Raw genomic sequence first — 27,501 nt, 5'->3', positions numbered from 1 at the left:
ACTCCAAGGAGGTGCCACTGCCAAGAACATGTCTCCACCCTGATCCCTAAACTCTCACCAAGGGGTCTGTCTCCTAACACTGCACCCTCAAGAGATGGAGCCAACGCTGCAGGCTGTGGAGGCCCCTGGGCGGGCAGGGAACCACAAGTCAGCGAGTGGGGGGGGGAGGGGGGGCGGTGCCCAGCCAGGGAAATCACAGGGCTTGACTGTACACATCTTCCTCTCCACAATCCTCATCCATTAAACCTTTGCTGCTGACCAGGAGGCAAAGCCCAGGAGGAAGGGGTCAGCCCAGCACGCTAATCAGATCAGCCCGGAAATCCTATGAAGGCAATCACGGCCACGTCCATCCCCAGTAGCCCTCAGTAAACCCTCAGATCCCCAGGAAACCCCATGCCTTTTTTTTTTTTTTTTTTTTTTTTGACAGGCAGAGTGGATAGTGAGAGAGAGAGAGAGAGAGAAAGGCCTTCCTTTGCTGTTGGTTCACCCTCCAATGGCCACTGCAGCTGGCGCGCTGTGGCCGGCGCACCGCGCTGATCCGATGGCAGGAGCCAGGTACTTATCCTGGTCTCCCATGGGGTGCAGGGCCCAAGTACTTGGGCCATCCTCCACTGCACTCCCGGGCCATAGCAGAGAGCTGGCCTGGAAGAGGGGCAACTGGGACAGAATCCGGCACCCCGACCAGGACTAGAACCTGGTGTGCCAGCGCCGCAAGGTGGAGGATTAGCCTAGTGAGCCGCGGCACTGGCCCAACCCCATGCTTTTCTAGGCAGCACCACCTCTGCCAGCACCCCACAGAGGCTGCTGCCATGTGGCCTGGGGTGGCAAGGATGCCACTCAAGCCCTCCTGGGTCTCCCTGTGCCCCTGGGGTCTAAGAGACACATCAGGGGTAAAGGCAGAGGGGGAATGGTATCTGCCCAATTAGGTCCCCACAGAGTCCACCTCTAATGACCAGACCAACCCTGGCATTTTTCTGCTTGGCCAGTAAAACCCACATTTGTCTTTTGTTCATTGGGGGAGGGGGCGTTGGAAGTCAAGAGAAGCCAGAATTTAAGCACAGCGGCAGGAAACTGAGGCCCAAATCTAGGAACAGAGAACTGACTATCCCACCCACAGGGGTCACAGCACCAACTGGTCCTGGACCACAGGGCTCCTTGCCATGTGCCTCGAGCAGGGGAGGGTCAGGCGTCTGTCCTTCACCTTCATATGGGTACGCAATCTCCACTCTGATTTCTCTTTTCCTCCCTACTCACAGGATCCCCCAGGTTCCAGGGGCCGGTAGGCCACTTCCACCACCAAGCAGGGGCACCCATGTCTCCAACTGGCTGTATCCTACCCTAACAAATGCCAAATGAGGCAAGCCAAGGTTCCACATCAGAGACAGTCTCCCCCACAGCCCTGGAGTTGGGTAAGCCTTCAGGTCTCCCCAACTGGCACGAGCAGTCATTCAGAGGCACCTGCCAAGACCCTGCAAGTCGAACACAGTGGATACTTGCACCCGTGCATGTCCCCTTACCCTACCTCCACAGCCCAGGCCTTGGCAGGAGGCAAAGCACATGGAGTTGGCCTGAAGCTGCTGGGTTCCCAGAGGGTTCGAGCAGAGCCAAACAGCTGCTGCACAAACACAGGCAGTCAAGTTGCACTCACAAGCCCCAGTGATGCACGGGACTCCCCGGGGGGGGGTGGGGGGGTCTCTGACTCCACTACAAGCTACTACAGTTACCAAATCCACACACCAGGAAACTTGTGAATGGGCCAGCCGGTGGGTTTCTGGGATGTCTGGCGGAGCCAAGAACCCAGAGGCTTTCATTTGCTTCTCATATCCATGCAACTGAAGACTCAGTGGGGCTGACGTCTGCGTGAAGCACTGGGCTCAGCACCCCCTGCAAGGCTGGCTCAGTACCACTCAGCTGCCGCCAGTCCCCGGCTCCTCCCCTGTCCCTCGCAAATTCACGGATGCTGTTAACAACGAGGGCCGCAATGAGCGGTGAGCTGCACAGCTGAGCCCTTCAATCTCCTTCCTCATCTTCAGGGCACTTCGTAAACATTAACACACGACCCCCACGAGAGACATCTCCGCCTCACTTCACAGAGGAGTGGGCACAAGGAAGGTGTGGAAACGGCCCCGAGAGACAGATCGCGCTGCAGACAGGAAACAGCCCAAGTCTTCCATCGCACCCCCTTATTCCAAAGGACTCCAACAGCAAGAGCCATAACAACAACAACAACAAAATCAAGTTTTTCTGAGCAGATGACTTAATCATTCTGCCTGCTCCACCTCAGAGACTCCAGCAGCCACGGCAATCGTGGGGCGGGGTTGACAAGAAGGAGTAAATTAGCAGGGCTCCTCAGAGAAGGAATCCACCTACAGGTGTTCACTGTCACATCAGGGGCGGGCTGACCACAACCACGGTCAGGCCAGCAGCGTAGTCTGCGGTGTGGCTAACGTGAGACTGAGAAATGGAGGCAGGCTCATGGACCTCTGCAGAGGACCCCACAGCTCCAGATACTTTCCCTGGCCCAGGGATGGGGCGCTGAGCCTAGAAGCAGCATGAAAACATCACAAGAGACCAAAATATCCCTTTGAAATTCTGCTTCGGGTGAGAGAAGTTAGCTCCAAAACGCAAGCTCCAGTCACAACAGATGGTCACATCCTGCCTTCCCCGAAGTCCAAACCACTGCAGGCTTTTGCTCAGCTCAGTCAGATTAGGTACATGTGGACCAGAACTGAACTGCTTGGGACAAAAAAGAAATAGGAATGGTGAAGGGAGAGAGCATCAAGGCAGTCTCTCTTCTAAATAAATCCTGAACACATTCTTAAAGACTTTCTATTTGAAGAGGTGCCAAGTAATTAGCTTGCCTGGAGCACGCACCTGCACAGAGGGCCATCTCCACACCAAGGGACAGAGGATGTTTCAAAGTAGCCCTCGCAAAAAAAAAAAGGCCGGCGCCGCGGCTCACTAGGGTAATCCTCCGCCTTGCGGCGCCGACACACCGGGTTCTAATCCCGGTCAGGGCGCCAGATTCTGTCCCGGTTGCCCCTCTTCCAGGCCAGCTCTCTGCTGTGGCCAGGGAGTGCAGTGGAGGATGGCCCAAGTGCTTGGGCCCTGCACCCCATGGGAGACCAGGAAAAGCACCTGGCTCCTGGCTCCTGCCATCGGATCAGCGCGGTGCGCCGGCCGCAGCGCGCCAGCTGCGGCGGCCATTGGAGGGTGAACCAACGGCAAAGGAAGACCTTTCTCTCTGTCTCTCTCTCTCACTGTCCACTCTCTACCTGTCAAAAACAAAAAGTAGCCCTCGCCCCACTTGGGAGTTACTCCATGGAATGTCATCCAATCTGATCCCATGGTGTGGAGGAAACAAAGAAACAGCAACGTGATCAACAGACAGAGTGATTGGTGAGAGACATAGAGGAATTAAGGGGAAGAAGAAAACAGCCCCCAGAGAGAATCCAGGTGAGACACAGAATGGTGGGGCTGGCACAATTACATTCATGCAGGGGAGTAAGTGGTCCAGAGACAGAAATTTGGGGGTGGTCATCTCAGTTTATCAGGCGCAAAGGACCCTGCTCCAATCAGTGCCCGAGTGTACTGGCAGCTGGGACCCAACTCCCTGAATCAGAGCAGCCACTGCTACCCCACCCCTGCAGGCCTGCTACTGTAGGGGGCAGAGGGGCTGCTGTCCAGCAGAGACTGAGGCCAGAAAGAATGAGCTGACACCTGCAAAGGTGAGAAGTATGTGAGGGAGGCCTAGCTGGCTGGCAGGCTACCACCTCAGGAGGAGACAGCCAGTGCCTGGGGGCAGAAACTCAACCATCCTTGCCTACACTCCAGGCCCCACCCTCAGGTCCTGCAAGAAATACAGAGACAGGCTGGGGTCGGAGCCATTGAATAGTCCCCTGCTGGACCATTTCATGGAGAATTCTGCAACAGAGGACCCAAGAGACAGCTAACCCCGACTCCACAACATACCAGGGCCTTGAATGAGCTCAGACATAGCCAGGTTCACACTCAGAGTCCTTGACACGGTCCTTGGGCACTAACATTTACTCCAGCAGTGTCATTAGTAAGTTGTGTGACCTTGGGCCAATGACTTGAGCTTACTGAGCCTCTCTTCCCTGATCTGTGAGAATTAGAGTTGGGAGGATCGGGGAGAAAGGACAGGAGGCGCCTAGCACAGTGCCGGGCATATACCAGGTACTCGGGAGCTGGGGTCACCGTTGTCGGCAGCAGCAACATCTCGGAGGAGACTCCACAGCATCTTCAGGAAGTCACATCACCTGCTGGGGCCCTGGGCACACCCCCTTTTACCATTCCTCTTGGATCTGGCATCTGTGAGGACTTGCCACCCCAGGACTGTGAGTATTGTATGCAAACAACTTAGCAAGAGGCAGAGGAACTTCCTCTGGGAGCCACAAAACCTTGCTGCCAGGCAAATGACAGCCTGGGTATTTGTTTTAATTTAGGCTCCTGTCAAGAGGAAACTTGATGGCTAACAGCCCAAACATGACTGCACAGCACCTCCCCAGGAAGCCTCACTCTGCAGGGCTCTCAAATAAGCTGTTTTGGATAGGGAGCTGGAGGCTCCTCCCGCCGCTGCCAAGTCAGCACCCCCTCCCACCTCACCACCCAGGCTGCCCTAGGAGCCCAGGGCCAGGCGACAGTAGCAGCAGAGTGGACAGCTCCGATGCCAACCTGCCTGGTTAACAGGACCTTCCCCAACCCCATGCCCCCCAAGAGCATTCCTCTGGATAGGAATTTTCAAGGTGGCCTTAGGCAGTTTTGTCTCTGGGCCCCAGGCTGGGGCTGGGGAGGGCGACTCAGAAATGATCAGGTGGGGCATCTTCAGTAAGGAAGAAAGAGTCAGACACAGGTTTCCAAAAGGATTATACATTATGGAAAATAGGAAAATGAGTGCTAGGCTTTGCCAAAAGCCAGAAGCACTCAGGAATACAAGCAGCACAGAAGAGGAGACATTGTCCTACTGTTGTTTGCAAGAGCACAGCTAAGAGAGGTCACTAATCCTTTCTTCGGGTCAGGAGCTGATCTGCATCAGGCCCGGAACAGATGTGTGCCTCATTCACACAGACACACGTGCACACACACGCCACAGCCACAGGGCCCGACCTTCACCCACCCACGCTGGTCTCTGCAAGGGAAGAACAGATGGACTGGCTGGGCTTGGTGAGGACGGATGCCCTGGGGAGCTGGCTGTGCCCCTCTGATGTTGAAAAGCCCAAGCAGAATGAACCCATCACGAGGAGAGCCCCTGGGAGGAAGGAAAGCAGAATGGCAGGGGAGAGAAGATGGGCAGCTCGGCTGGACCCAAGGCGGGCAGAGGGCAGAGCTGGGCACTGCAGAAGCCCCAAGACAGGGCAGTATCCTTTCCCACCACTCCCCCCACACCGGGCGGCCATCAAGGACCGGAGCCAGCCGAATCCTTAACAAAGTCTTGGTCCCATGGCGCCTCGTGCCCAGAACCAGAGCCTGGTTCCACCTGCCACCCTCCACTCCAGCCTGAGAGCTGCTGCAGGGGTGGCAGAATCTCCCTCGGGTGGGCGGGCAGGGAAGAGATCCACTCACGCTCTTCTGCAGAGTGGCAGGGCCCTCTGCCTACATCCCTGGGACCGTCTGGAGAGGGTAGTGCCAGGCGGGGTGGGGGCGGCTCCCGCCATGCGCCAAGCCCCCAGGGTGAGCCAGGGACGGACCACACAGACCTGGGAGGCGGCGGCGGTTTTCATTTCTGCAGGCTGGAGGTTGAGGGGGCGGCGGTGACGCTGGCAGGGAGGGTCGCTGAGCTGGAGCTTCCCAGCTCCTTCCCTCCAGAACGGCGCCCACGGAAACCTGCCTCTCCAGGCTCCCCGCTCGCCCGATCCGGCCCTGGCCCCGACACGCCACAGCCAAGGGATGCCCCCGAGGGCCAGGGTCGGGTGCAGAGGGCTTGCCCCGAGGAGCCTCTCTGCTTCAGCGTGGACAGGAACCCCGCACGGGCGCCCCCCTCTCCCGGCCGACTGGCGAGCGCCGGCTCCACAACAGGTGGGAGGGGGGGGCTCCCGCGCCCCGTCGCCCCCGCAGGTCCTCCCACGGGACCCCGCCCCGGGCCGCCGGCCCCCACGTACTGCTGTAGAGGGTGTCGATCCAGGAGAGGCGCGGCAGGCCCCGGTGGCTGAGCGGCTCCATGCCCGCGGCTCCGGCGGCGGCGGCGGCGGCGGCGGCAGCTCGGTCAGATCGGAAACCCGACCCTCATCGCACAACAAAGGAGGGAGGGCGCGGGCCGCGGGCGGCCGGGAGGGGCGGCCAGCCCGGGAGGCCGAAGTTGCGGAGCGCGGGGCGGGGGCGGCAGGGAAACAGGTAGCAGGGAGGAGCGAGCGGAGCGCCGGGGCGGGTGGCGGCGAGCGCCGGCGCACGCGGGTGGGCGCCCCGAGGGCCCTCCCGACCACTGCGGCCGCGGTTGGCCCCGCTGCGGATCCCACAGCCGCGGCCCCGCAGCCCGCGCGCCAACCAGCAACTTCCCCGGGGCTGCGCTGCGCCCGGGGCGGGGGCGGGGGCCGCGACCAATCGGTGCGAGGCTCCGGCGCGCCCCCGCCCCTCCGCGGCGCGCCTCCTGGCCGAGTTGGAAAAAAACGACGGGGGGTGGGGGCCGAGGCTTAGAGCCGAGCAGTCCCCGGGCCCAGCGCCGCCAGCGAGAGAGGGGCTCCGGCCAGTGCGCTTGGCACGGTCCGTCCCGCTAGGGTCTTCGGGCTGCGGGGCAGGCACAGGCCCCCCTGCCCGCCCAGCTTGGGCTCAGCAGGACTAGGTGCGGCGGGCAGACCCGCTGGCCCGCTGGGCTGACATCACCTGCCATCCCGGGATCTCTAAGCGCAGTTTTGGGGGCCCCGTGCGGCTGCCAGGCCCCTCCCCTAGGCAGGCCTGGGGCCCAGCGCCTATGGGGTTAACGTGCTGCGCGCCTGTGGGCGGCTCTGCCTCCCCAGACTCCCCCTCCAAAACCCTAACGGGGCCTCCTCCGTCTCCACACCCTTGACCTTAGTACGCTTTAAGCTTCTCGCCCTGCACACCAGGGAAGGACAAGGGTCGATGAGGGGCTGCGGGGGGAGGAAGAGTCTCCCATACTCCTTTTGGATGGGAGGAGGAGCTCCGGGGTCCCACATGGGAGTTGAGGAAGTCTAGGGTCTAGATGCCTCCAAGAACAGAAACTTTACAAACAACATGCATCTTGCAAGGCCATGCCCCCAGCCTCCCACGCCCCACCTCCCCAAGCGAGGGGGGACGTGTGGGCATATGCCTGTCCCCTGGGAGGTGGCCCTTAGGCACCTGGCAACATTTCCATAGGCTCAGTCCTGCAGCCTGCCTCAGGCCAAGGGTCCTGGGGCAGGGGCTGGGGTGCCAGAGTCATCCTGGTGGTCCAGGGGAAGGGAGGCAGTGGGAGACCTGCCCTGGGCCGGAGACATCTGTGATAATGGAGCAGTCCCCACCCCAACCCTCATTAGGACAAAACCTTCATGGGCCCAGCTCTGTAGAGACCCACAGGGAGGGCTAAGTGCACCCACAAACCCTTGGGGGGAAGGGGAAGGCCTCATCTTCCCAAACAGTTGGTAGGCGGAGAAGCAGACCCTTACCCACCACACTGACCTCACCTCAGCCTTAAGCTGCCTAGGTAGAGTCCACAGCTGCCCAGGGGGAGAGGAGGGCTGTGCTCCTAGCTCCTAGCAGGTTGGGACAAGCCCCTGGGACAGGCAGAGGAAGATGCTCTGGGATGCAAAGCCTCTATAGATGCCGACACTGAAGGTTTTCAACATGAGCCCCTCCCTGCATCCGCTCGCCCCCAACCCGGGCCCTCCTGGCTCAGGCTGAGGCTCTGGCTCCAGGCTCTAGCTCGCTGCCCCTCCCTGCTCAGCTGTCACCCTCCCACCATCCCTGCCTTGCACACAAGATTGGGGGTGGGGGGAGGAAGGGCGGGCGGGCAAGCAGGCACCTGGAGCCTGGCAGGGAGAGGGGCGTGCATCTCCGATGAGACACTCCAGAAATAGAGCTCCAGGATGGGAGACGGAATGGTTCCGCTCTCAGAGGAGACAGACCCAGGAGCAGAGAGGCCAAAGATTTCTCCTTCCTGCGTGGAGCTCTCAGAAGGCACAGAATCCAGGAGCGAGGTGGCAACAGGAGCCTGAGCTGCCGCTGCCGCCAATACTCAGCAACACCAGCCCCCGAAGCAGCAGCACCACTGTCCCCTTCCCAGTGACATCAACCACCACCAGGCCTCCAGGGGCCCTCTCCCCACACCACAGGGATTTTCCTGATGGCCTCATTGGGCGCTGAGGATGAGGAGCCGGGATGTAAGTGTCTGTGTGAATCACATACATTTGCATACATTTTACATTTTTATCTACAAAGGCCTGACAAGCTATTTTCAGCATTTCTCAAACTCAAATGCTGCAGCAGTTGCTCCGGTTTGCGTTGCCATAGTTTGCTTTTTTTCTACATTCTGCCCAGTGCTGCTCTGGACTTCCCACTCCACACAACATGGGATGGAGAAAGAGTGGACTCTCGGAGGCCAGGAACACACTGCTGACAGCTAACACCGAGTGCCCACCGCCTACCCAGCCCGGGGCCTGGCACTGTGTTCACAGGACCGTCTCACCGCGGGCAGTATCCCTGCTATCTCAGTTTCCTTCAGTTTCCAGATGAAGACACAAGGGCATAGTTTGTAGGGGGCTGGGGTTGGACCCCAGCAGTCTGTTCTTGCCTTAAGCACCACACCTGCTGCCTCCACTGTCAGCTGGCTATTGGATGCAGAGGCCAAAGGTCCCTGGAAATCTTTGCGGATCCATGGAGACCACCCTGTAGGATCCTCTTCGGTCTTCAGATGCCTACGGGGGCATATGTCTTGGGGAGGCAGTTACTTAAAGATTTCTGATGCCTTTACTGGAGGGTCTCCAGGAAACGTTAGAACCACCTGGGCTTGACTCTGATGTTGGCAAGGGGCTTTGAGAGCACACAGTGATGTGGGATTGGAACAGAAGGCTCCGAAGCACCGAGGGCAGGGAGGAAGTCATCGCAGCCTGGGAAGGACAGAGTTAAAGAGTCCGAAAGTAACGCTGTCCTGAAGAGCTTTTAACCCCAGCCATCACTCCCGATGTGTCAGAGAGCAGGGAGATGTCCTTGTAGACAAACCTCCCGGATGCAGCTGAGTGCTGCCCTGGACCACACACTACAGGCACGAGTCAGCTCCATGCCAGGGCTTCCTCCTGACACGCGCTGTCCAGCCCATGTGGCCAGCAAGCTCCACCTTCCCCAGCGCCCCCACCTGCCTGCTCCCACCTTGTCGCTGGATTCAGGGGTTAGCTGCACTGCCAAGGAGCACTGGGCTGACGATGGAGGCTGAGTAGAAGGGTGGTATATCCCACCCTGACAGCCAACGGGGGCTGCCCTTAATTCCCAGGGGTGTTTACTTGCTGCCTTTTCAACCAACTCTTTCTCCTACCAGCAACTTGCCCGGGATAGGAAGAAAGTGACTATACTTAGAACCCAGACTGGGGGCCGGTGCTGTGGCCTAGCAGGTAAAGCTGCCACCTGCAGTGCCGCCATCCCATATGGACGCCAGTTCAAGCAAGTCCCGGCTACTCCATTTCCGATACAGCTCTCTGTTATGGCCTGGGAAAGCAGCAGAAGATGGCCCAAGTCCTTGGGCCCCTGCACCCGCATGGGAGACCAGGAAGAAGCTCCTGGCTCCTGGCTTTGGATTGGCACAGCTTTGGCCGCAGAGGCCATCTGGGGAGTGAACCAGTGGATGGAAGACTCTCTCTCTCTCTCTCTCTCTCTCTCTCTCTCTGCCTCTGTAATTCTGCCTTTCAAATAAAGAAATAAATCTTAAAAAAAAAAAAAAAAAAGAACGCAGACTGGGTGTCTTTCCTGCCTGTAGCAGCCCTACTCCAAGACATGTGGCAGGAAGGCCCCAGGAGTCCCTGCTTCTTTGAGCACCCAGAGGTCACTGCTAGTAAAGAGGGTAGGTCTTCATGATATGGCCAGGCAGGGAACACCAGTGTGTGTGCAGAGGCTGGACATACAGGTAGAGAGGGTGACAGGACCCTCCACACTCAAATGAAAGAAACGAAAGCAGATTGTGATGAACAACAAACTGAGAGCTGCCTTCCCACCAGCCCCCCCCTGGCAGACCAGCTCCTCAAGAGCTGGGACTGGACCTTTTGCACCAGGGGTACCCCAAGCTCAGTCCAGTGGACGAGGCTCAGGTAGACCTCCAAAGCAGGAACAACCACACCGTGTCCCCAGGACGATCAGCTTTCTGCTGAAACACCCAAGAGACTGGCATTCAATAGGGTATGTGGAATAAATAAGATAAATGACGAACACTTGAGTACTTTTTAAGTGCTGTATGTGTTATACATAGAAAAGCTTAGGTAATCCTCACGTAAACCAATGAGACAGGCGCTAATAGTATCTCCATTTCGCTGAAGGAAAAACTAAGGGGCAGTGAGGCCAAGCCAGAGGCCAGCTGGCTGCGGGTGATGTTTGGAAACGAACTGAGTCTGAATTCAGAGTCCGCTTGTGTGTATTGGGGCTGAAAGGAGTGAACAAATGCAAAAACACAATAAAGTTAAATTCAGGGAGAATGAAATCGGAGCTACAGGGGGAACCAAGGAAGTGGCATTCTAGAATCCCTCAGGGCCACCAGTGAGTAAGCAAAAAGAGGACTGGTTCCCAAAGACAAATCACATCCAGTCCAAGAAGGCGGAGGACCCTCGAGATAACCTGAACACACGCCAGTGACCTCCTGGATGCCAGTCCCTACCAGACCCCACTGCCTCTGTGCCTGGGGCCACGCTCCAGCCTTCCCAGCTGCAGTTTTAACCCTGTAGGAGGTAAGTGCCTGGGTAGATCAGGGGTCGGCCCCCAGGCCTTCCAGCAGCACCAGCAGATCATATATTCGCTTCCCAGCAGATCCTGGGGGAGCCTGTTTTCCGCTCCTTTCCTCGGTACAGGAGAGCACCATTCATTATTCTCAGCTGCTCCCTCAGTCCTCAGGTCTGGACAGAAGGAAACACCCCAGGCCTGCCCTGAGTGACCTCTGCAAGAGAAGCCTTGACCCAAGACTCTATCCTCTGCCCTGCTCCCACCTGCCTTTTCCCAGCCTCCTGGCTTTCCCGGCAGACAGTAAGAGCCACCCGACAGCCTCACGGCCCTCTCCAAGTGTTCATTTCTCTACTGAAGTTTTCTATCTGCTCGAGTCAGGGGAAACTCTGCCATCTGCGCAGATGCAGACCCAATCCCCAGAGAATTGCATTCACCACCCACTGTTGCCTCCCTGGGCACCACTGCCAGGAGAGAGCAGGTGACCTCCAGGTCCCTGTAGCTGTGACACCCCCCCACACCCACATGTTTCTCAAGGGCTGTATTGAACTCCCATGCCCTTACGCAGGGGCCACAGCAAGTCCTGGCTTTAGATGACACGGAGCAAGCTGCACTTTCAGGAGGCTCCCTTGCCAAGCCTCACTAAAAGGGCCCTCGGAGGATTTTCCTAAGGAGTCAGCGTGGAGGCTCAATGGCAGGGTCTAGAGTCCCCCTCCTCATTTACTTACCACCGAGTCCCCATCAGCATTTGGAGAGAAGCCAGCAGAAGACACAAAAGGATTCTCTAAGTCCTCAACACCCAGAGACCAAGTTCAATGGCTCCAATCACATCCGCTCCAAAGAAAGCAGGGGCATGTCCAGCTGGGGTCACCGCTCACGGGCTGGCCCTCCGCCCTCCTGTGGTCTCCAGTGCGCTGAAGCTGGCTCAGGGTGCTCCTCGCTCTCTCAGCCAGAGTTCTGCAGATGCATCCCAGCCCTGCGCTGCTCTGCCAGGAGCTCTGACGCCACCCACTCACCAGGCTGGCCCTGTCCCTGTCAGGCCCAGGAGTGGCCGCGGGGGCTGAAGGCAAGCCGACAAGGAGACTGGCTCCAAGACGCAGTGGCTCAACACTCAGCAAGGCGAGGACGACGGAGCCTCAGTGGTGCTGAGTGGCGCTGCCATCAGTGGATTTCCGGTAAAGCCGGCCCGTGTGTCCCTGTCTCTTTAAGGACCAGGCCTCTTTGAGGCAAGTTCCCTCTGCAGTCAACTCTGGCCACCACCGGCCCTGCGGCAGAGCGCGGGGGTCTCCCAAGCGCCATCTGGTGGCCCAACAGAGCAGCACCTCGGCTGCCAGAGGTGTTCAAACATCAGCTTCCCGACCAGAGTCTGCACAGGGCTGCAGGTTACCATGGTGAGCAACAAGGACATCAGGAAGAACTCCATCTGGGGTCGGGGGACCCCCTCCCCCCGGAGTGACACGGCTGTCAACTAGGGGAGGGGTATGAGTAGTACCCTGCCAGAAAGTACTTTAACATATGGGAGCATTTAAAGGAGTCACAGAAATGGGGGGGGGGGTGCTGCTGGCGTTCCATGGGCACAAGCCAGAGATGTGAAAATGCCTTGCCACATGCAGAACTGTCCCAAAGAATGTCTTAAATGCCAACAGCGTTGCGGTCACTACCCAAGTCGGCAGCATGGAGGGCGGTTACTTGGCAAGTTTATGACCCCTACTTCCTCCCCACCCCCCATCATGCTGGCCTTTACCAGCTTAGGGGTTGAGCGAGGCTGTGGTCTGGCCCAGGCCACCTTTCCAAGGGGTACCACTGTGCTCTGCCTGCCCTCCCTGGAAGCCAGCACACAGCTGCACCCAGCATGCACCGGGGCATCATTCATCAGAACACACAGGCTGAAAGTTAAGTCCCTGGGAGCTAGACGAGGGGCCCTGGAAAGAAACTGCAGACCCCCACCCTCCAGGAAGCTAGCCCTGCCTTCCTCCCCAGGGGTGACTCAAACCAGCCTCCATGCTCTCCCAGGACCTGCGTCTTATACCTAAGGCACTTTCAGGTTCTGATCATGAAGCCTTGTGACTCCTAATTTCCTCTTCCCTGAGCCCTCTGCACGCTGCCCTGGGTCTCATGAACAGTCTGGTGCCGGGAGCTGACATGAGAAACAAACACACATGACCTGTGTTCTAAGGAAGGGAGACTGGGAATGGACAAGACGTGGCCGCGGTGGTCAGTGAAGGCTGTACAGTACAGTGCTCAGCTTTGAGCTGGGTCTACTGGTTTGAGCAGTTCCAGGCTCCTGAGGCTGACATCAAAGGCACAAAGAGCAGCTGCGGGAAGAAGTTCCCCAGTATCCCATGACCACTGACAGCACGTGGTTTTTGGTTTTTGGTTTTTTGTTTTTTTGACAGGCAGAGTTAGACAGTGAGAGAGACAGACAGAAAGGTCTTCCTTTTGCCGTTGGTTCACCCCCCAAGTGGCCGCTACAGCTGGCATGTTGTGGCTGGTGCGCTGTGCTGATCTGAAGCCAGAAGCCAGGTGCTTCTCCTGGTCTCCCATGGGGTGCAGGGCCCAAGCACCTGGGCCATCCTCCACTGCCTTCCCGGGCCACAGCAGAGAGCTGGACTGGAAGAGGGGCAACCGGGACAGAACCGGCACCCCAACAGGGACTAGAACCCGGGGTGCCGGCGCTGCAGGCAGAGGATTAGCCTAGTGAGCAGCGGTGCCAGCCACTGACAGCACATTCTAAAACAGGATCAGATTTGGGGCAGGAGATCCACAGCTCCAGTTAAGTTCTCCAACTGCTCACACAAGCCCCCCACCTAAAAGCTCCCCGAAGCGCTAGGCCTCCCCCACCTCAGCACTGGCATTCGATGCTGCACTGCTTTCCACCCAATCAAATCCCAACGCAGAAATGGAACAGAGACCCAGAAATGGTTCAGCCCACCAAGGGAACTGTGGAATCAATTCCCAGCGCCCTTCTCCTAGACCTGTTCCAATTTCATTTGCAGTGAAATTTGTTTTGAGAGGAGGGAGGCGAAGTGCAGCTCTTCCCTGAGAAAGTGGTCTGTGGGTGTGTGCCTGTTCTGTCCCGTCCTGCGGTCTGGTGCAGGGTGGACATTAGGGGTCCCACAAAGCAGATACCAGGGGGCGGCAGCACTGCTAAACCCCTCTGCCCCAGGTGCAGTAGGCCAGGCTGTAACACAGACTCACAGCGATGGCTTTGATGCACTTAAAAAAATTTTTTTTTATTTATTGAAGAGGCAGAGTTACAGAGAGAGGCAGAGACAGAGAAACGTCTTCCAACCACTGCTTCACTCCTCAAATGGCCACAATGGCCAGAGCTGGGCCCATCCAAAGCCATGAGCCAGGAGCTTCTTCCAGGTCTCCCAAATGGGTACAGAGGCCCAAGCACTTGGTCCATCTTCTGCTGATTTCCCAGGCCATTAGCAGGGAGCTGGGTTGGAAGTGGAGCAGCTGGGACTCAAACCAGTAGCCATGTGGGATGTCAGCATTGTAGGTGGAGGCTTAACCTACTACACCACAGCACCAGCCCCTTTGATGCACTTCTCACAACCCCTTCTCCAACTAGTCAGGAAATCTTACTTTCAGTTCAGTGATGGAGAAACATGATGGAAACTGATTCTGAGTCTCCTGCCATAGGGCCTAGCCTAGAGAGTCTGCAGAGAGCCTACTGGATGGACAGTGCCTGGGTGCTGCTCGTTCTGAGCCATGGCGACTGCTGGACAGGCCTCAGGGCCCTGCAGGAGGCAGCAACAGATTCACATGGGTCGGCCAGGGGTGGGATCATATGACTGGTTATCATATGAAAATGTTCTTTTTCATTTTCTCTTCACCTAAAGTGACACCCAAAGAGAAAAATGAAACACTCGGTTTTCAGTGGAGGCCTGGTCTGTTGGATCTTGGGGCTATGATGGCCCTGAAAAGCACCCAGGCCATGAGGGTGAGTATAGCCATCCAGAAGGTTTGCTTTTACACATCCCCAGGGCCCTCACCTGCTGCCTGGCAAGGCTGCGGCGTCAGGTTCAGTACTCTCTCCTGACATGAGAGGTGAGAGGAGGAGACGGGTGTCACTGGGAGCAGAGGAGCAACGGCGAAGTTGATGGGAACACACTTGCACCGTGTGCGCCACGCAGGGCTGAGCCAAGGACTCTGCAGGTGTTACATCATTTACTTACCACCGTAACCCCCATTCAGAGGCGGGCTCTTGGCGTCGCAGTCAAGACGCCCGTATCCCACATCAGCGTGGCTGAGTGCAAGTCCTCTACCTGCTGATGTGCACCTGGGAGGCAGCGGCGGTGGCTCGAGCAGTTGGATTCCTGCCACCACGTGGGAGACCCAGATTGAGTTTCAAGCTCCCAGCCCCAGCTGTTGGGGACATTTTGGGACTGAGCTGGCAGATGGGAGATCTCAGTTGTCTGTTTCTCTCTCTGCCTTTCCAGTACTAGTAAGGAAAAGCATCAGTCCTGCGTGTCCCCACACTCTCTGCCTCTCTCCAACATGAGGGAAAGCACTGCACACAGCAAAGCCTGAACTCAGACCCCGGCTCTGTCACTGACTTGCTGTGTGACCCTGAAGACCTCCCTGTCCTGCTCTGGGCCTTGGTTATCTCACCTTGACATGAAGGGATGACTTCATGCTCATGATGTGGGGAAGAGCAGGAAGCAGCTGAGGAGCAAGGGAAAGGCCTTTCCCGTCCCAACCCTCAGTTGTCACATTCCAGGAAATTTAGTGGGTTCTGAGGGCTGGGCGACTCATCAGCTCATCAAGTCTTCCCCGAGCCCTCTGCTCAGAACCCTCCTCTGTGGTGCTGTGACACCTCATCCCCTATGGGCACTGGTTCACGTCCTGGCTGCTCCACTTCCCATCCAGCTCCCTGCTAATGCACCTGGGAAAGCAGAAGGTGGTCTAAGTGCTTGGGGCCCTGCACCCACGTGGGAGACCATGAAGAAGCTCCTGATTCCTGGCTTCAGTCTGGACCAGCTCTAGCTGTTGGGGCCTTTTGGAGAGTGAACCAGCAGATGGAAGATATCTCTCTCTCTCTCTCTCTCTGTAATTCTTTCAAATAAATAAATCTAAAAAAAAAAAAAAAAAAAAAAAAAGGACAGGCCCCTTTGCCCAGGTTGCTTGTGATGGAGGCTCTGAGATGTGCCCAGGAACCACGAAGAGGTGACGCAGCGCTGGGAAGGTCCTGAGAGCAGTGAGTGTGTCACAGAGAGCCAGCACTTTGAGCTGTGTTGATGACTAAATGCTTCTCAGCTGAAGGAAGTGACAGTTGAGCCAGAGTCTGGAAGGACACCTAATACCTCACTAGCAAAAGTGATAGGGCATGGGGGGTGTGAGGGCAGGGCATTTTAGCGGGGAGGGGTCACCTGAGTGATTGTACAGGAGCAGAAATGGGGCATGGGGGGAACTAGAAGGTTCGAGGCAAGGGACAAAGAATCTGGTGCTAACGGAATGTGTGGCCTCAGCATGAGCTCAGGGACCCCGTGGAATTCACAGCTGCTCCGAGGCCTGGCTTCAGGCAGAAGCCTTCCTGGAAGCCCCTATTCCCCCTCCTTGCACACAAGGGTTTAGGGTCCCTTCTTTCCCTGTATTTTCTGAGAGCCTTCCAGTCCGTGTGTCCCCAGCTGTACCAGTGTTTATGTGCTGGGCACTGTGATGAGCACGCAGCATTCAGTTTCCATGCATGACACCTCTCTGTAGAAGACACAATCCTTACCCTCAACATACAGAAGGAGCTCAAGGTCACATTTCTTGAAAGTAGTGGGGAGGGGGGAGCTGGCACTGTGGTGTAGCGGGTAAAGCCGCTGTCTGCAGTACTGGCAGCCCATACAGGCGCTGGTTCGAGTCCCAGCTGTTCCACTTCTGATCCAGTTCTCTGCTGTGGCCTGGGAAAGCAGTACAAGATGACCCAAGACCTTGCGCCCCTGCACCCACGTGGGAGACCCAGAAGAAGCTCCTGGCTCCTGGCTTTGGATCGGCACAGCTCCGGTCATTGCGGCCAATTGGGGAGTGAACCAGCAGATACAAGACCTCTCTCTGCTTCTTATCTCTCTGTATAACTCTGACTTCATCTCTCTGTGTAACTCTGACTTTAAAATAAATAAATAAATCTTTAAAAAAAAAAAAGTGGTGGAGCCAAGTACACACCCTGGTCTGGCCAACTCCAGGGCCACCTTGCTGGGCCGCCAGCGACAAAGCTTCAGAAGAAAGTAGCTGTCCCAGATGCCTTTGCTGACATTCACTGGTGAGAAGCTGAGTTCTGGGCAGGCCTGGCACCTACACTAACAGGAATTCATCAGCAGAGGGCTCAGAGCTCCTCCCCAGGGATGCAGCAGGACAACCAAGACACAAAGGCAAGCTTCCAGCTCTTTCTCTTCAACCAGTCTGGCAAGCTCTCAATCATTCGATTACTCCTCACGCAGGAGGACTGGATGGTCCCTGGTGGTGAGGGTGTTCACTAGTGCTATGGGGGTTGACCAGTCTCTGGGACATCTCACTCACAGGGACAGCCCCCAGGGGCTGCCTGCGATGCCCACATCCTATATGGGCACTTCATGTCCTGGTTGCTCCGCTTCCCATCCAGCTCCCTGCTATGGCCTGGGAAAAGCAGTGGAAGATGGCCCAAGTGCTTGGGCCCCTGCACCCAAGTGGGAGACCTGGAAAAAACTCTTGGCTCCTGGCTCTGGCCTTGCCCAGCCTAGGCCACTGTGGCCAGCTTAGGAGTGAACCAGTGAGTTAAAGATTCTCTCTCCCCCCAACCCCACCTCTGTCTCTCTGTAACACTGACTTTCAAATAAAATAAATAAATTTTAAAGATAATAATAATAGGGACTGGCACTGTGGTGTAGTGGGTAAATATACGCTCCCGCCCGCAGAGTCGGCATCCCATATGGGCGCCTATTCATGTCCCAGCAGCTCCACCTCTGATGCAGCTCTCAGCTATGGCCTGGGAAAGCAGTGGAAGATGGCCCGAGTCCTTGGGCTTTCACACCCATGTGAGAGTCCTGGAAGAAGCTCCTGGCTCCTGGCTTCAGATTGGCAGAGCTCTGGCTGTTGTAGCCAACTGGGGAGTGAAGCAGCGGAGGGGAGACACCTCTCTCTCTCTATCTTGCTTTCTCTCTCTCTCTCTCCCTCTGCCTCTCTGCAACTGCCTTTCAAATAAATAAATAAATCTTTTAAAAAAAGAGAAAGAAAATTATCCCTTAGCTGCCTTTTCAGGTGAAAACTGGAGTATCAGTTTTATCATTTTTCCCCCCATTTATTTGAAAGGCTGAGAAACAGAGTCAGACAGAGAAATCTTTCATCTGCTGGTCCACTCACCAAATGCCACAACAACCAGGCCTGGGCCGGACTGAAGCCAGGAGCCTGGAACTCTACCTGGGTCTCCTGCATGGACACCAGGCTGTTGAGTCATCACTCCTGCCTCCTGGGTGCACATTAGCAGGACAATGAGGCAGAGGCAGACAGGACTGAAACCCAGGCACTCTAAAATGGGATGTGGACATCCCAGGTGGGGTCCCAGTCCCTGAGCCCAACACCTGCCCCCCAGGCATCAGCCTTTATCTCCTGCCTTACTGAACCCTCTTCCCAAATGTTCATGTCTCTGCTGCCCTGGACTTAATAAAGAACATCAATACACACAGAACCTTCTGGAAAATCCTCTACTCAGTGCTCTGAGTGGGGTTAGCGGCCCTAGGTGAAGATAACCCCCATGGTAAGGCATGTGTTGTGGCATTCTGGGTAAGGCCTCTGCCTGCGATGCCAGCATCCCATATGAGCGCAGGCTCCTGTCCTAGCTGCTCCACTTCTGATCCAGCTCCCTGCTGGCCTGGGAAAAGCAGCAGCAGGTGGCCCAAGTGCTTGGGGCCCTGTACCCATGTGGGAGACCTGGAAGAAGCTCCTGGCTTCAGCCTGGCCTAGCTCCGGCTTTTGTGGCCATCTAGGGAGTGAACCAGCAGATGGAAGATCTCTGACTTTCTCTCTCTGTGACTTTGACTTCCAAAATAAATAAATAAAAAATCATGAGAGAGTGAGAGAGAGAGAGAGAGAGAGAGAGAGATTCTTTCCCAAAGGCCCCTGCACTTTTAAGCTTTGCCATGGAAACCAAGAGCAAAGGCTCTGCAGAATGTCTTTCTTTCTCTTTTTTTTTTTTTTTTTTGACAGGCAGAGTTAGACAGTGAGAGAGAGAGACAGACAGAAAGGTCTTCCTTTTGCCGTTGGTTCACCCCCAAGTGGCTGCTACGGCCAGCGCGTTGCAACCGGCGCGCTACGCTGATCCAAAGCCAGGAGCCAGGTGCTTTTCCTGGTCTCCCATGGGGTGCAGGGCCCAAGCACCTGGGCCATCCTCCACTGCACTCCCTGGCCACAGCAGAGGGCTGGCCTGGAAGAGGGGCAACCGGGACAGAATCCGGCGCCCCGACCGGGACTAGAACCCGGTGTGCCAGCACTGCAGGCGGAGGATTAGCCTAGTGAGCCGTGGCGTCGGCCCTGCAGAATTTCTGTGCCCGGCAGCACCGCCAAGGTTTTTTGCAGGCTGTAGGGGTGGTCCGCTCTCAGGAAGGCAGAGACACTTCCTGCGCGAAGTCCTACATGCTGAGCACGTTAAGGACAATCATCCTATCTCAGGGCTACCAAGGAACAAGGGCTACCTGCCTTCCTGCTTGGGAGGAAGGATGGCAGGGAGGATGGCTGCCAGCTCTGACCGTGGGAGCCTCAGCTTCACACTGAGTGATTTCAGACCTCCGCCCCTTCCTGGGTCAGCACCAGTTTTCGGTCAGCCAGGCTGGAGACAGGAAGACTCTGTCTGTCCCTTTGCCTCCTGACCACTCGGAAGCCTCCAGCTCCAGGGGCCTCAGCAGATGTCAGCCACAACTCAGACGAAGCCTGGTTCCCCACCCTCACCACCCACTCAGGGCCCAGCGTCTCCTAGACAATTCATTGCCCAATCCCTCACATGCCCACTGAGTTATTTCCCAGGTTCCTATTTCTGTCTGATTGTGCAAGTTTCTTTCCTCCAGGAAGCCACATGGTCATCACATGAGGGCAGCCACAGGCCACCAGCGGAGGGGAGGAGGGGAGGACAAGTCTCCTTTCCTGGCCCACACAGCCCTGCGCAGTAGCTCTCCATTCCCTTTGGCCAGCACCCCAGAGACCTTTGGCTCACCCTGGGGAGAAGACCAGCACAGGACCAGAGAAATTATAACTTGGCTTTCAGCTTCCCCAGAGAGCTGGTACCAGGGTGCCTCCTCTTATCCTAGCTGGATCTGGGCTCCCAGCCTTCTCTGCCCCCCAGACTCCTGGCTCCTGGGGCACCTGAACCCCACTGCCTGTCCGGGCACAGGCAGGCTACAGGTCTCAGAGACAGGAACATGTGCCATGGCTGCACCTGCCTGGCCAGAGCCTGCTGGCTGGCGGCAAGGGGACCCTTTGGATGCCCTTCAGGAGGCTTGAGCTGCTTTTTTTCTGGGGGAAAGGAGCCACCTTTACAAGAGACCCAATTTGCCTCCCACCTCCATTAAGCAGAGATGAGGAAGCTGCCACAGAGAAACACCCTGGTCCCCCTCCCTGCAGCTCCCGACGCTCTGTCTCGGAGGCCACATGTGGAGCCATACGTGCAAGCAGGCCACACTTCCTCCTAGGACTACAAGGAACCCTGACTTCCCGCAAAGACCACTGACCCCAGCAGAAGAGCACACCGGCACGTCTGCCCAAGGCAGAGCTGCCACGGATTTCTAGCCTGGCTTTAGGGATCGACAAGGAAAGGGCTCTAGGCGCCAACTCAAGTTGACTTCCCGTCTGGCCCACCTGATTCTGCAGGTGGTTCCATGGCCCAGACACTGCCTGTTATCCCCACTCTCATTCTCCCGAGGGAGAATTCTGCTTAAGAGTGGTCAGGGGCTCAGACACATTGTCCTGGAGCTCTGCAGGTGGCAAGAAGGCTGCAGAACACCTGGGCTGTGGCCTGGAGGCGACTCTGATTATCCCCCAGCCATTTGCTCCTTTGTATGCACCTCATAGATCAGCAAAAGGTCACAGGGGCTGTGTGAGGCATCCAGGTTGTTTGTGTTTCTTTTTAACTGTAAGGTTACTCAGTTACTTTTTTCTCTTGTAAAAGCCATAAAGTCACAATAAAAATTTTAGGTAATGAAAGAGTAAAAAGTGACTCCAAAGTACACCAATTAGCATTTTTTATTAGTCAACTAAATACCTGAGACACTCCTAAGCTGTACTGCAACTAAACACCTAAAGCGAGCTGCTTACAAAGGAAGGAGCTCAAGTATTGGAGGTTCAAGTCCAAGAGTGGGTGGCCCCAGTTAGGATGGTGGATGGTGGAGCACCTGAGGAGGGAGGGGCCCAAAGTAAGCCAGGAAGCAGGAAGTGGCAGGACTCAGCCGAGGCCTGCATAGCCAGCCCTCTCTCAAGGGCACAGCCCTCATCACCCAAGGCTGACCTTCTTAGTACAATGCACCAATGACCTTGGATTGCAATAGTTTAACTCAGGAGGTGAGTTCTAGACACAGACTGAACCTGAGTTTAAGAATTGCTATTCTTTTCCTTATTTTTTTAAGATTTATTTATTTGAAAGTCAGAGATACAGTGAGAGAGGGAAAGACAGAGGTAGAGAGAGACATTTTCTATCTGCTGGTTCACTTTCCAAATGGCCAAAATGACCAGGGCTGGGCCAGGCCAAAGCCAAGAGCCAGGAGCTCCAACCAGGTCTCTCACATGGGTGCAGAGACCCAAGCAACTTGGGCCATCTTGCGCTGCTTTCTCAGGCACGTTAGCAGGAAGACTGGAAGTGGAACAACTGGGACTTGAACTGGCCCTGTATGGGACACTGGCACTGCAGACGGCAGTTTCACCTGCTACACCATGGTGCCAGCCCTGAGACCTGGAATTCTTCTTGTCTTTTTTTTTTTTTTTTTTTTTAATTTACTTAAAAGGCAGAGTTACAGAGAGGCAGAGGCAAAGAGAGAGAAAGGTCTTCCATCCACTGGTTCACTCCCCAAACGGCCGCAACGGCTGGAGCTGGACTGATCCAAAGTCAGGAGCTTCCTCCAGGTCTCTCACATGGGTACAGGGGCCCATGCCCTTGGCCATCTTCCGCTGCTTTCTCAGGTGCATTAGCAGGAAGCTGGGTTGTAAGTGGAGCAACCAGGACTCGAACTGGCACCTGTATGGGATGCTGGCACTGCAGATAGTGGTTTAACCTGCTATACCACAGCACCAGCCCCAAGACCTGGTATTCTAATCTTGACCCATCTGTATAGAGTTGGGAGCCAAATTGTGTTGAAACCATAGCAACGTCCCAGCCATTTTGGGGTCTTTCCATAGTTACAATCAGAAATACTCTCCAGAGTGTGGCCAGTGATTTCTCAGCTTGCTCCTCTGGCCAGTCCAGCCCTCGTTTTCTCCCCTGTCCTGTTATATGGAGCAGGGCAAGCGCCAGCTAGATAAGCCATGACTGCACTTTGCTCAGAGTCTCACTGAGCACACACACAAGGATGAGCCCCCAAGTGGAGACCTTGGCATGTCAACCAAGCTCGTCTGTCGTGTGTCTCTGGTTGCTCGGGGGAGGACAGACTGGCTATCCAGGGACACCAAGGATGAGGTCTCATCTGCAGTGTCCTCAGTAGGAAGCAGAGACCCGCTCCTGTCAGGGTCTCGGGCTCTTCCTTCCTCTGGGCAGGGCAACAGCTTTGAGATTGGAAGGAAGTCTTGTGGTTGGCCAAGGCTACCCACCTGCCTTGGGAGGGGCTCCGTTCGTGACAACAGCCTTTGGGGGGCGGGAGCAGAAAGAATTGTCGGAAAATGCTGGGTTGCAGATGAAATCAACAAAATGCCCTCTGAGGCCCCATCTGGTCTGCCCAGCAGGTGAAATGAGGCAGTGCCCAGGAGGGCTCCCCTGCTGCTCGGAACACACTTCCATCTGTCTGCTGAGGATGGCTGTTGAGTAAGTGAAACTGAGAATGCCAGGGCTTGAGTCATGCTGGGTCCAGCTGGGCCCAGTCAAAAGGTTCCTCTTTCCTCAGACAGGAGCTTGGAGTCCTGAGGGCCAAGGTGGAGGCTGAGAGTTCCTTTTGCAAAGGCAGAAGGGCCAGCAGGGCAGCTGTTCTGAGCCGCTGTCCACCTGGCTGAGCCCATGAGCCACCTGCTAATTCCCCTGGGGTGCTGCTGCAGGGGCTTTGGTCTCCTGTGTGCAGTAGCATCACCCACAGCCGTTCACACTTGCAATCGCTTCCTGGGGCCAGTGTCTGAGTGCGGCTGTGTGGACGCAGAACCTCATGGTTTTAGGTCAGGATGTGGGTTCCAGCAACAGACTAACCCTGAGTTTGAGACCTGGTGTTCGTAAGCAATTGAACCTCTCTGCGCTCCAGCTCGCGCTACAAAATGAGGATGACAGCGGCAGCCACCCCAACTGAGGGTGGAGAGGATCACACGAGATCTGGAAGTAAGACACGCAGTACGGTGCTTGCTCCGTTGTAAGTGCTCAAACTGCATTAGCTCTTCTTGCGCTGCTTGAGTTTTGTGCTTATGGTAAACACATGTGCACACACACACTCACACACACACACACACAATCTTCTCCTAAGGTTAAAAACAAGGCAAAAAGTTAAATAGTCCCCCTTAAAAGGTGGCAGCAGAGGCCAGCTCTGTGGCATAACAGGTTAAGCCACACAGCTTGTGATGCTGACATCCCATGTGGGCACTGGTTTGAGTCCCGGTTGCTCCACTTCTGATCCAACTCCCTGCTGTTGTGTCTGGGAAAGCAGGGGAAGATGGCCCAGGTCTTTGGGCCCCTGTTACCCACATGGGAGACCTAGATGAAGCTTCTGGCTCCTGAGTTTGGCCTGTTCCAACCCTTGCTGTCAAAGCCATTTGGGAATGAACCAACAGATTGAAGTTAATCCTTCTCTCTGTGTTTCTACTTTTTATACAAATAAAATAAATATTAAAAAAAGAAGGGGCAACAATCAATCCTGGTGAAGACATATTGTGCCTTGTGTTCAGGTCATCAAAACCAAACCACACCCTTTGTTTTCTGTGGGTTTCTCACTGCCATTGCAGTTAGCTTAACAGTTCTCCCTCCCTCTCTCTGAAGGAGGGGGAGAGGAAGATGGGGGAGGGGCGAGGAGGGAGGGGAGAGAGGGAGAGAGAGATTGAAAGTGCTCCCATCCCATCTGCTTGCTCATTCCCAAATGCCTCCTGAGGCTGGGGTTGGACTGGGCTGCAGCCAGGAACTCAATCCAGGTCTCCCACATGTGTGGCAGGAACCCCAGCGCTTGAGCCATCGCGGCTGCTTCTCTGGGCCTGCCTTGGCAGGAACATAAGTCAGGACCAGGAGTTAGGACGCAGGATTCCTAACCAGCAACTTGATTGCTAGGAGAATTGATCACCTCTCATTAGTGTTTTGTTTTGTTTTTTTTTTTCCCAACCCTCATAAATATATTCCCTCCATATTTTGCCATTCAAGTGTGGCTAGAATACATTAAAAGATCCAGGCTGAAAAACATGATCTGCTCATCTTAAACGCAGGGCTGCGCGGGGGGTGGGTGCTGTGGGGCAGTGGGTGAAGCCACGGCTTGAGATGCCTGCCGCCCATGCCGCAGAATGCCGAGACCAGGTGCAACCTGTATCTGATTCAGGTTCCTGCTGATAGGCGCTCTGGAGGCAGATGATGGCTCAGGTCATCAGGTCTCTGTACCCACACGGGATTGAATTCCTGACTCCTGGCCTCAGCCCAGCCAGTCCTAGCTGTGGTGGGCATCTGGGGAGTGAATGAGCACAGGAGCTCTGTCTCCCTGTTTCTCAATCAAATTTTTTTTTAAATTAAAAAAAATCAGAAATTGGTGTACACCTATTCTCTCTCACATAGAACACACCTACATGCCACACATGGAGGGCGCGTCTGAACATTACAACAGGAACCAGCTGCGAGCCAGACCCCCCGATAGAGCAGATTGGGCTACGTCAGAGCCCCATACAAGCCTGCTTTGGGAAGAAATCCTCACTGTTTGTGTTGTTCATCTTCAGCCTCAGCAGGCTCACCCACTGCAGATCACAGCTCCCAGGGCATCCCTGCTGCCTCTCACATGCCCCCCAGCAAACGATGGGGCCACAGCAGAGGGACTGTCCCAGGCAAGGAGGCTCGATGGACGCCCACCCTCTGCAGAGCCCTCAGCCGTGGCCTGTGCGTCTCACACTCTTGTGGCATTATGTGACCTCTGATGATCCTGGTTTTTTTTCTTTTTCTTTTTTTAAGGAATTTTTTTTTAAGGTTGGCACTCCGCCTGCAGTGCCAGCATCCCATTTGGGCACTGGTTCAAGTCCCCGCTGCTCTACTTCCAATCCAACTCCCTGCTGATGCACCTGGAAAACATCGGAAGATGGCCCAAGTGCTTGGGCCCCTGCACCCACATGGGAGTTCCTGTTGAAGCTCCTTGCTCCTGGCTTTGAATTGGCCCAGCTCTGGCCATTGCAGCCATTTAAAGGAGTGAGCAGATAGAAGGTCTCTCTCTCTCTTCTCTATGTTTTGCTGCTTCTCCTTTGCTTGCAATGTCCGGAGCTGGGCCAGGCGCAAGCCAGGAGTGTCCTCCAGGTCTCCTAGGTGAATGCAAGGGCCCGGGGACTTGGGCCATCCTCCGCTGCTTTCTCAGGTGCATCAGCAGGGAGCTGGATGGAAAGTGGAAATGGAGCACTGGGGACTTGAACCAGCGCCCACAAAGGAGGCCAGCATCCCAGGCAGCAGCTTTACCCACCAGGCCACAGCGCTGCTCCCTGATGATTCTTTTAAGGAAGCGCGGATCCTGCAGTCACGTGACAGGAGACACCTCCTGCCATGCGCATCTTCAAAGGCATAGCCCTCTGGATGGGGGTCCTGTGTAGGCCCTTGGCAGCTTGCGGTGAAGGGAGGCCCGAGACTTCCCCAAAGCCGGGGAAAGGACCGGCCGTGGTGGTGTGGCCAACTACTGCAGGCAGCAGGCGGGCAGCCCACGCGGGAATCCAAAATAAACACCTTAGAGAGTTTTCCTTTCTTGGCTTTGGGCTGGGTCCACACAGAGCGCCAGCCCCCTCCTCTTGGTTTCACCTGCAGAAGCCGTGGCCCCGGGGAGCGCTCCCCTCAGAGATGCCAGTGGGGCCCAGACATGAGGAACCAGACCCTTGGCGCTCATAGAGGTCTGAACTTCACAGGGCTAAAAAACTGCCTGCAAAAGGGGCAGGCTGGACGTCCAGACGCCGGTGTCCGCAAAGCGAGATGGTCAAGACCCACCCAGAACCCCGGCTCCCAGTTCCCCTGGGGCATTCCAGGTTTGTCAGAAATACCCAGCCAGGGGCTGGCGCTGTGGCATAGCGGGTTAAGCTGCCGCCTGCAGTGCTGACATCCCATGTGGGCGCTGGTTCTAGTTAGTCCCAGCTGCTCCACTTCCTAGCTAGCTCTCTGCTATGGCCTGGGAGGGCAGTAGAAGATGGTCTAAGTCCTTGGGCCCCTGTACCAGCACGGGAGACCTGGAAGAAGCTCCTGGCTCCTGGCTTCAGATCAGCACAGCTCTGGCCCTTGCAGCTGCCAATTGGGGAGTGAACCAGCGGATGGAAGACCCCTCCCTCTCTCTCTCTCTCTCTCACTCTCTGCGCACGTGTGTGTATATGTGTGTAACTCTGACTTTATAAATCTTAAAAAACAAACAAACAAACAAACAAACCTGGGTCCAGTACCAGTACTGTGGTGCAGCAGGTTAAAGCCCCAGCCTGCAGTGCCAGCAGGCACTGGTTCAAGTCCCGGCTGCTCCACTTCCAATCCAGCTCTCTGCTATGGCCTAGAAAAGCAGTAGAAGATGGCTGAAGTCTTTGGCCCCCTGCACCTGCATGGGAGACCCAGAAGAATCTCCTGGCTTCAGATTGGCACAGCTCCGGCCATTGTAGTCATTTGGGGAGTGAACCAGCGGATGGAAGACATCTCTCTCTCTGGCTCTACTTCTCTCTGTAACTCTGTCTTTCAAATAAATAAAATAATTCTTAAAAAAAAAAAAAAACTAATGAGCTGTGGGCCTTTGGCAGGTTAGCTAATCATCTTCTTAGGCTTATTTTCCTCATCCATAAGATGGGTTAAGAACATTAACCTCGGCCGGTGCCACGGCTCAATAGGCTAATCCTCCGCCTGTGGCATGGGCACACCGGGTTCTAGTCCCGGTCCGGGTGCCGGATTCTGTCCCAGTTACTCCTCTTCCAGGCCAGCTCTCTGCTGTGGCCCAGGAGTGCAGTGGAGGATGGCCCAAGTGCTTGGGCCCTGCACCCGCATGGGAGACCAGGAGAAACACCTGGCTCCTGCCTTTGGATCAGTGTGGTGCACCAGCTACAGCACGGCGGCCATTGGAGGGTGAACCAATGGCAAAAGGAAGACCTTTCGCTCTGTCTGTCTCTCTCTCTCACTGTCCATTCTGCCTGTCAGAAACAGTGAAACAATCTGAAAGTTAGATACAAACACCGCTCAGCAGGTCACAGAAGGACTGCAGGGACACACAACACGAGACAGACTGCTGATAGCTGCAGGTTCCTTCCCAAGAGAACATGGAAGTGACAGGGATGGGCAACTGGCACTGACATGCTTTATTCCGAAGATTTTAGGGC

At 56.0% G+C, this 27,501-nt stretch overlaps 1 protein-coding gene and 1 long non-coding RNA gene across 4 annotated transcripts in view; both read right to left on the bottom strand.

Annotated features, from left to right (window-relative positions):
* ABR (ABR activator of RhoGEF and GTPase) overlaps positions 1-27,501 on the bottom strand; it is a 181,688-nt gene that overhangs the window by 131,020 nt on the left and 23,167 nt on the right. The window contains exon 1 of one of the 3 annotated variants that reach the window (XM_051825368.2): positions 6,120-6,318. The exons of the other annotated variants lie outside the window; for them this stretch is intronic. Within the exon in view, the coding sequence (XP_051681328.1) occupies positions 6,120-6,180 (61 nt within the window). The 5' untranslated portion in view covers positions 6,181-6,318. Of the gene's footprint in view, positions 1-6,119; positions 6,319-27,501 lie in introns of those variants that run through there. 3 annotated transcript variants of the gene reach the window in all.
* LOC138846182 (uncharacterized) lies at positions 8,363-12,102 on the bottom strand. The gene is made up of 2 exons (XR_011383622.1): positions 11,592-12,102; positions 8,363-9,056 (listed from the first exon to the last, which is right to left on the bottom strand). It is a non-coding gene; the product is annotated as an uncharacterized lncRNA (long non-coding RNA).

This window comes from Oryctolagus cuniculus, chromosome 17 (genome assembly GCF_964237555.1).
Source record: "Oryctolagus cuniculus chromosome 17, mOryCun1.1, whole genome shotgun sequence".
Classification (NCBI taxonomy): domain Eukaryota; kingdom Metazoa; phylum Chordata; class Mammalia; order Lagomorpha; family Leporidae; genus Oryctolagus; species Oryctolagus cuniculus.
The sequence above is the reverse complement of the archived record's forward strand: the minus strand, read 5'-3'. Positions and strand labels throughout refer to the sequence as shown.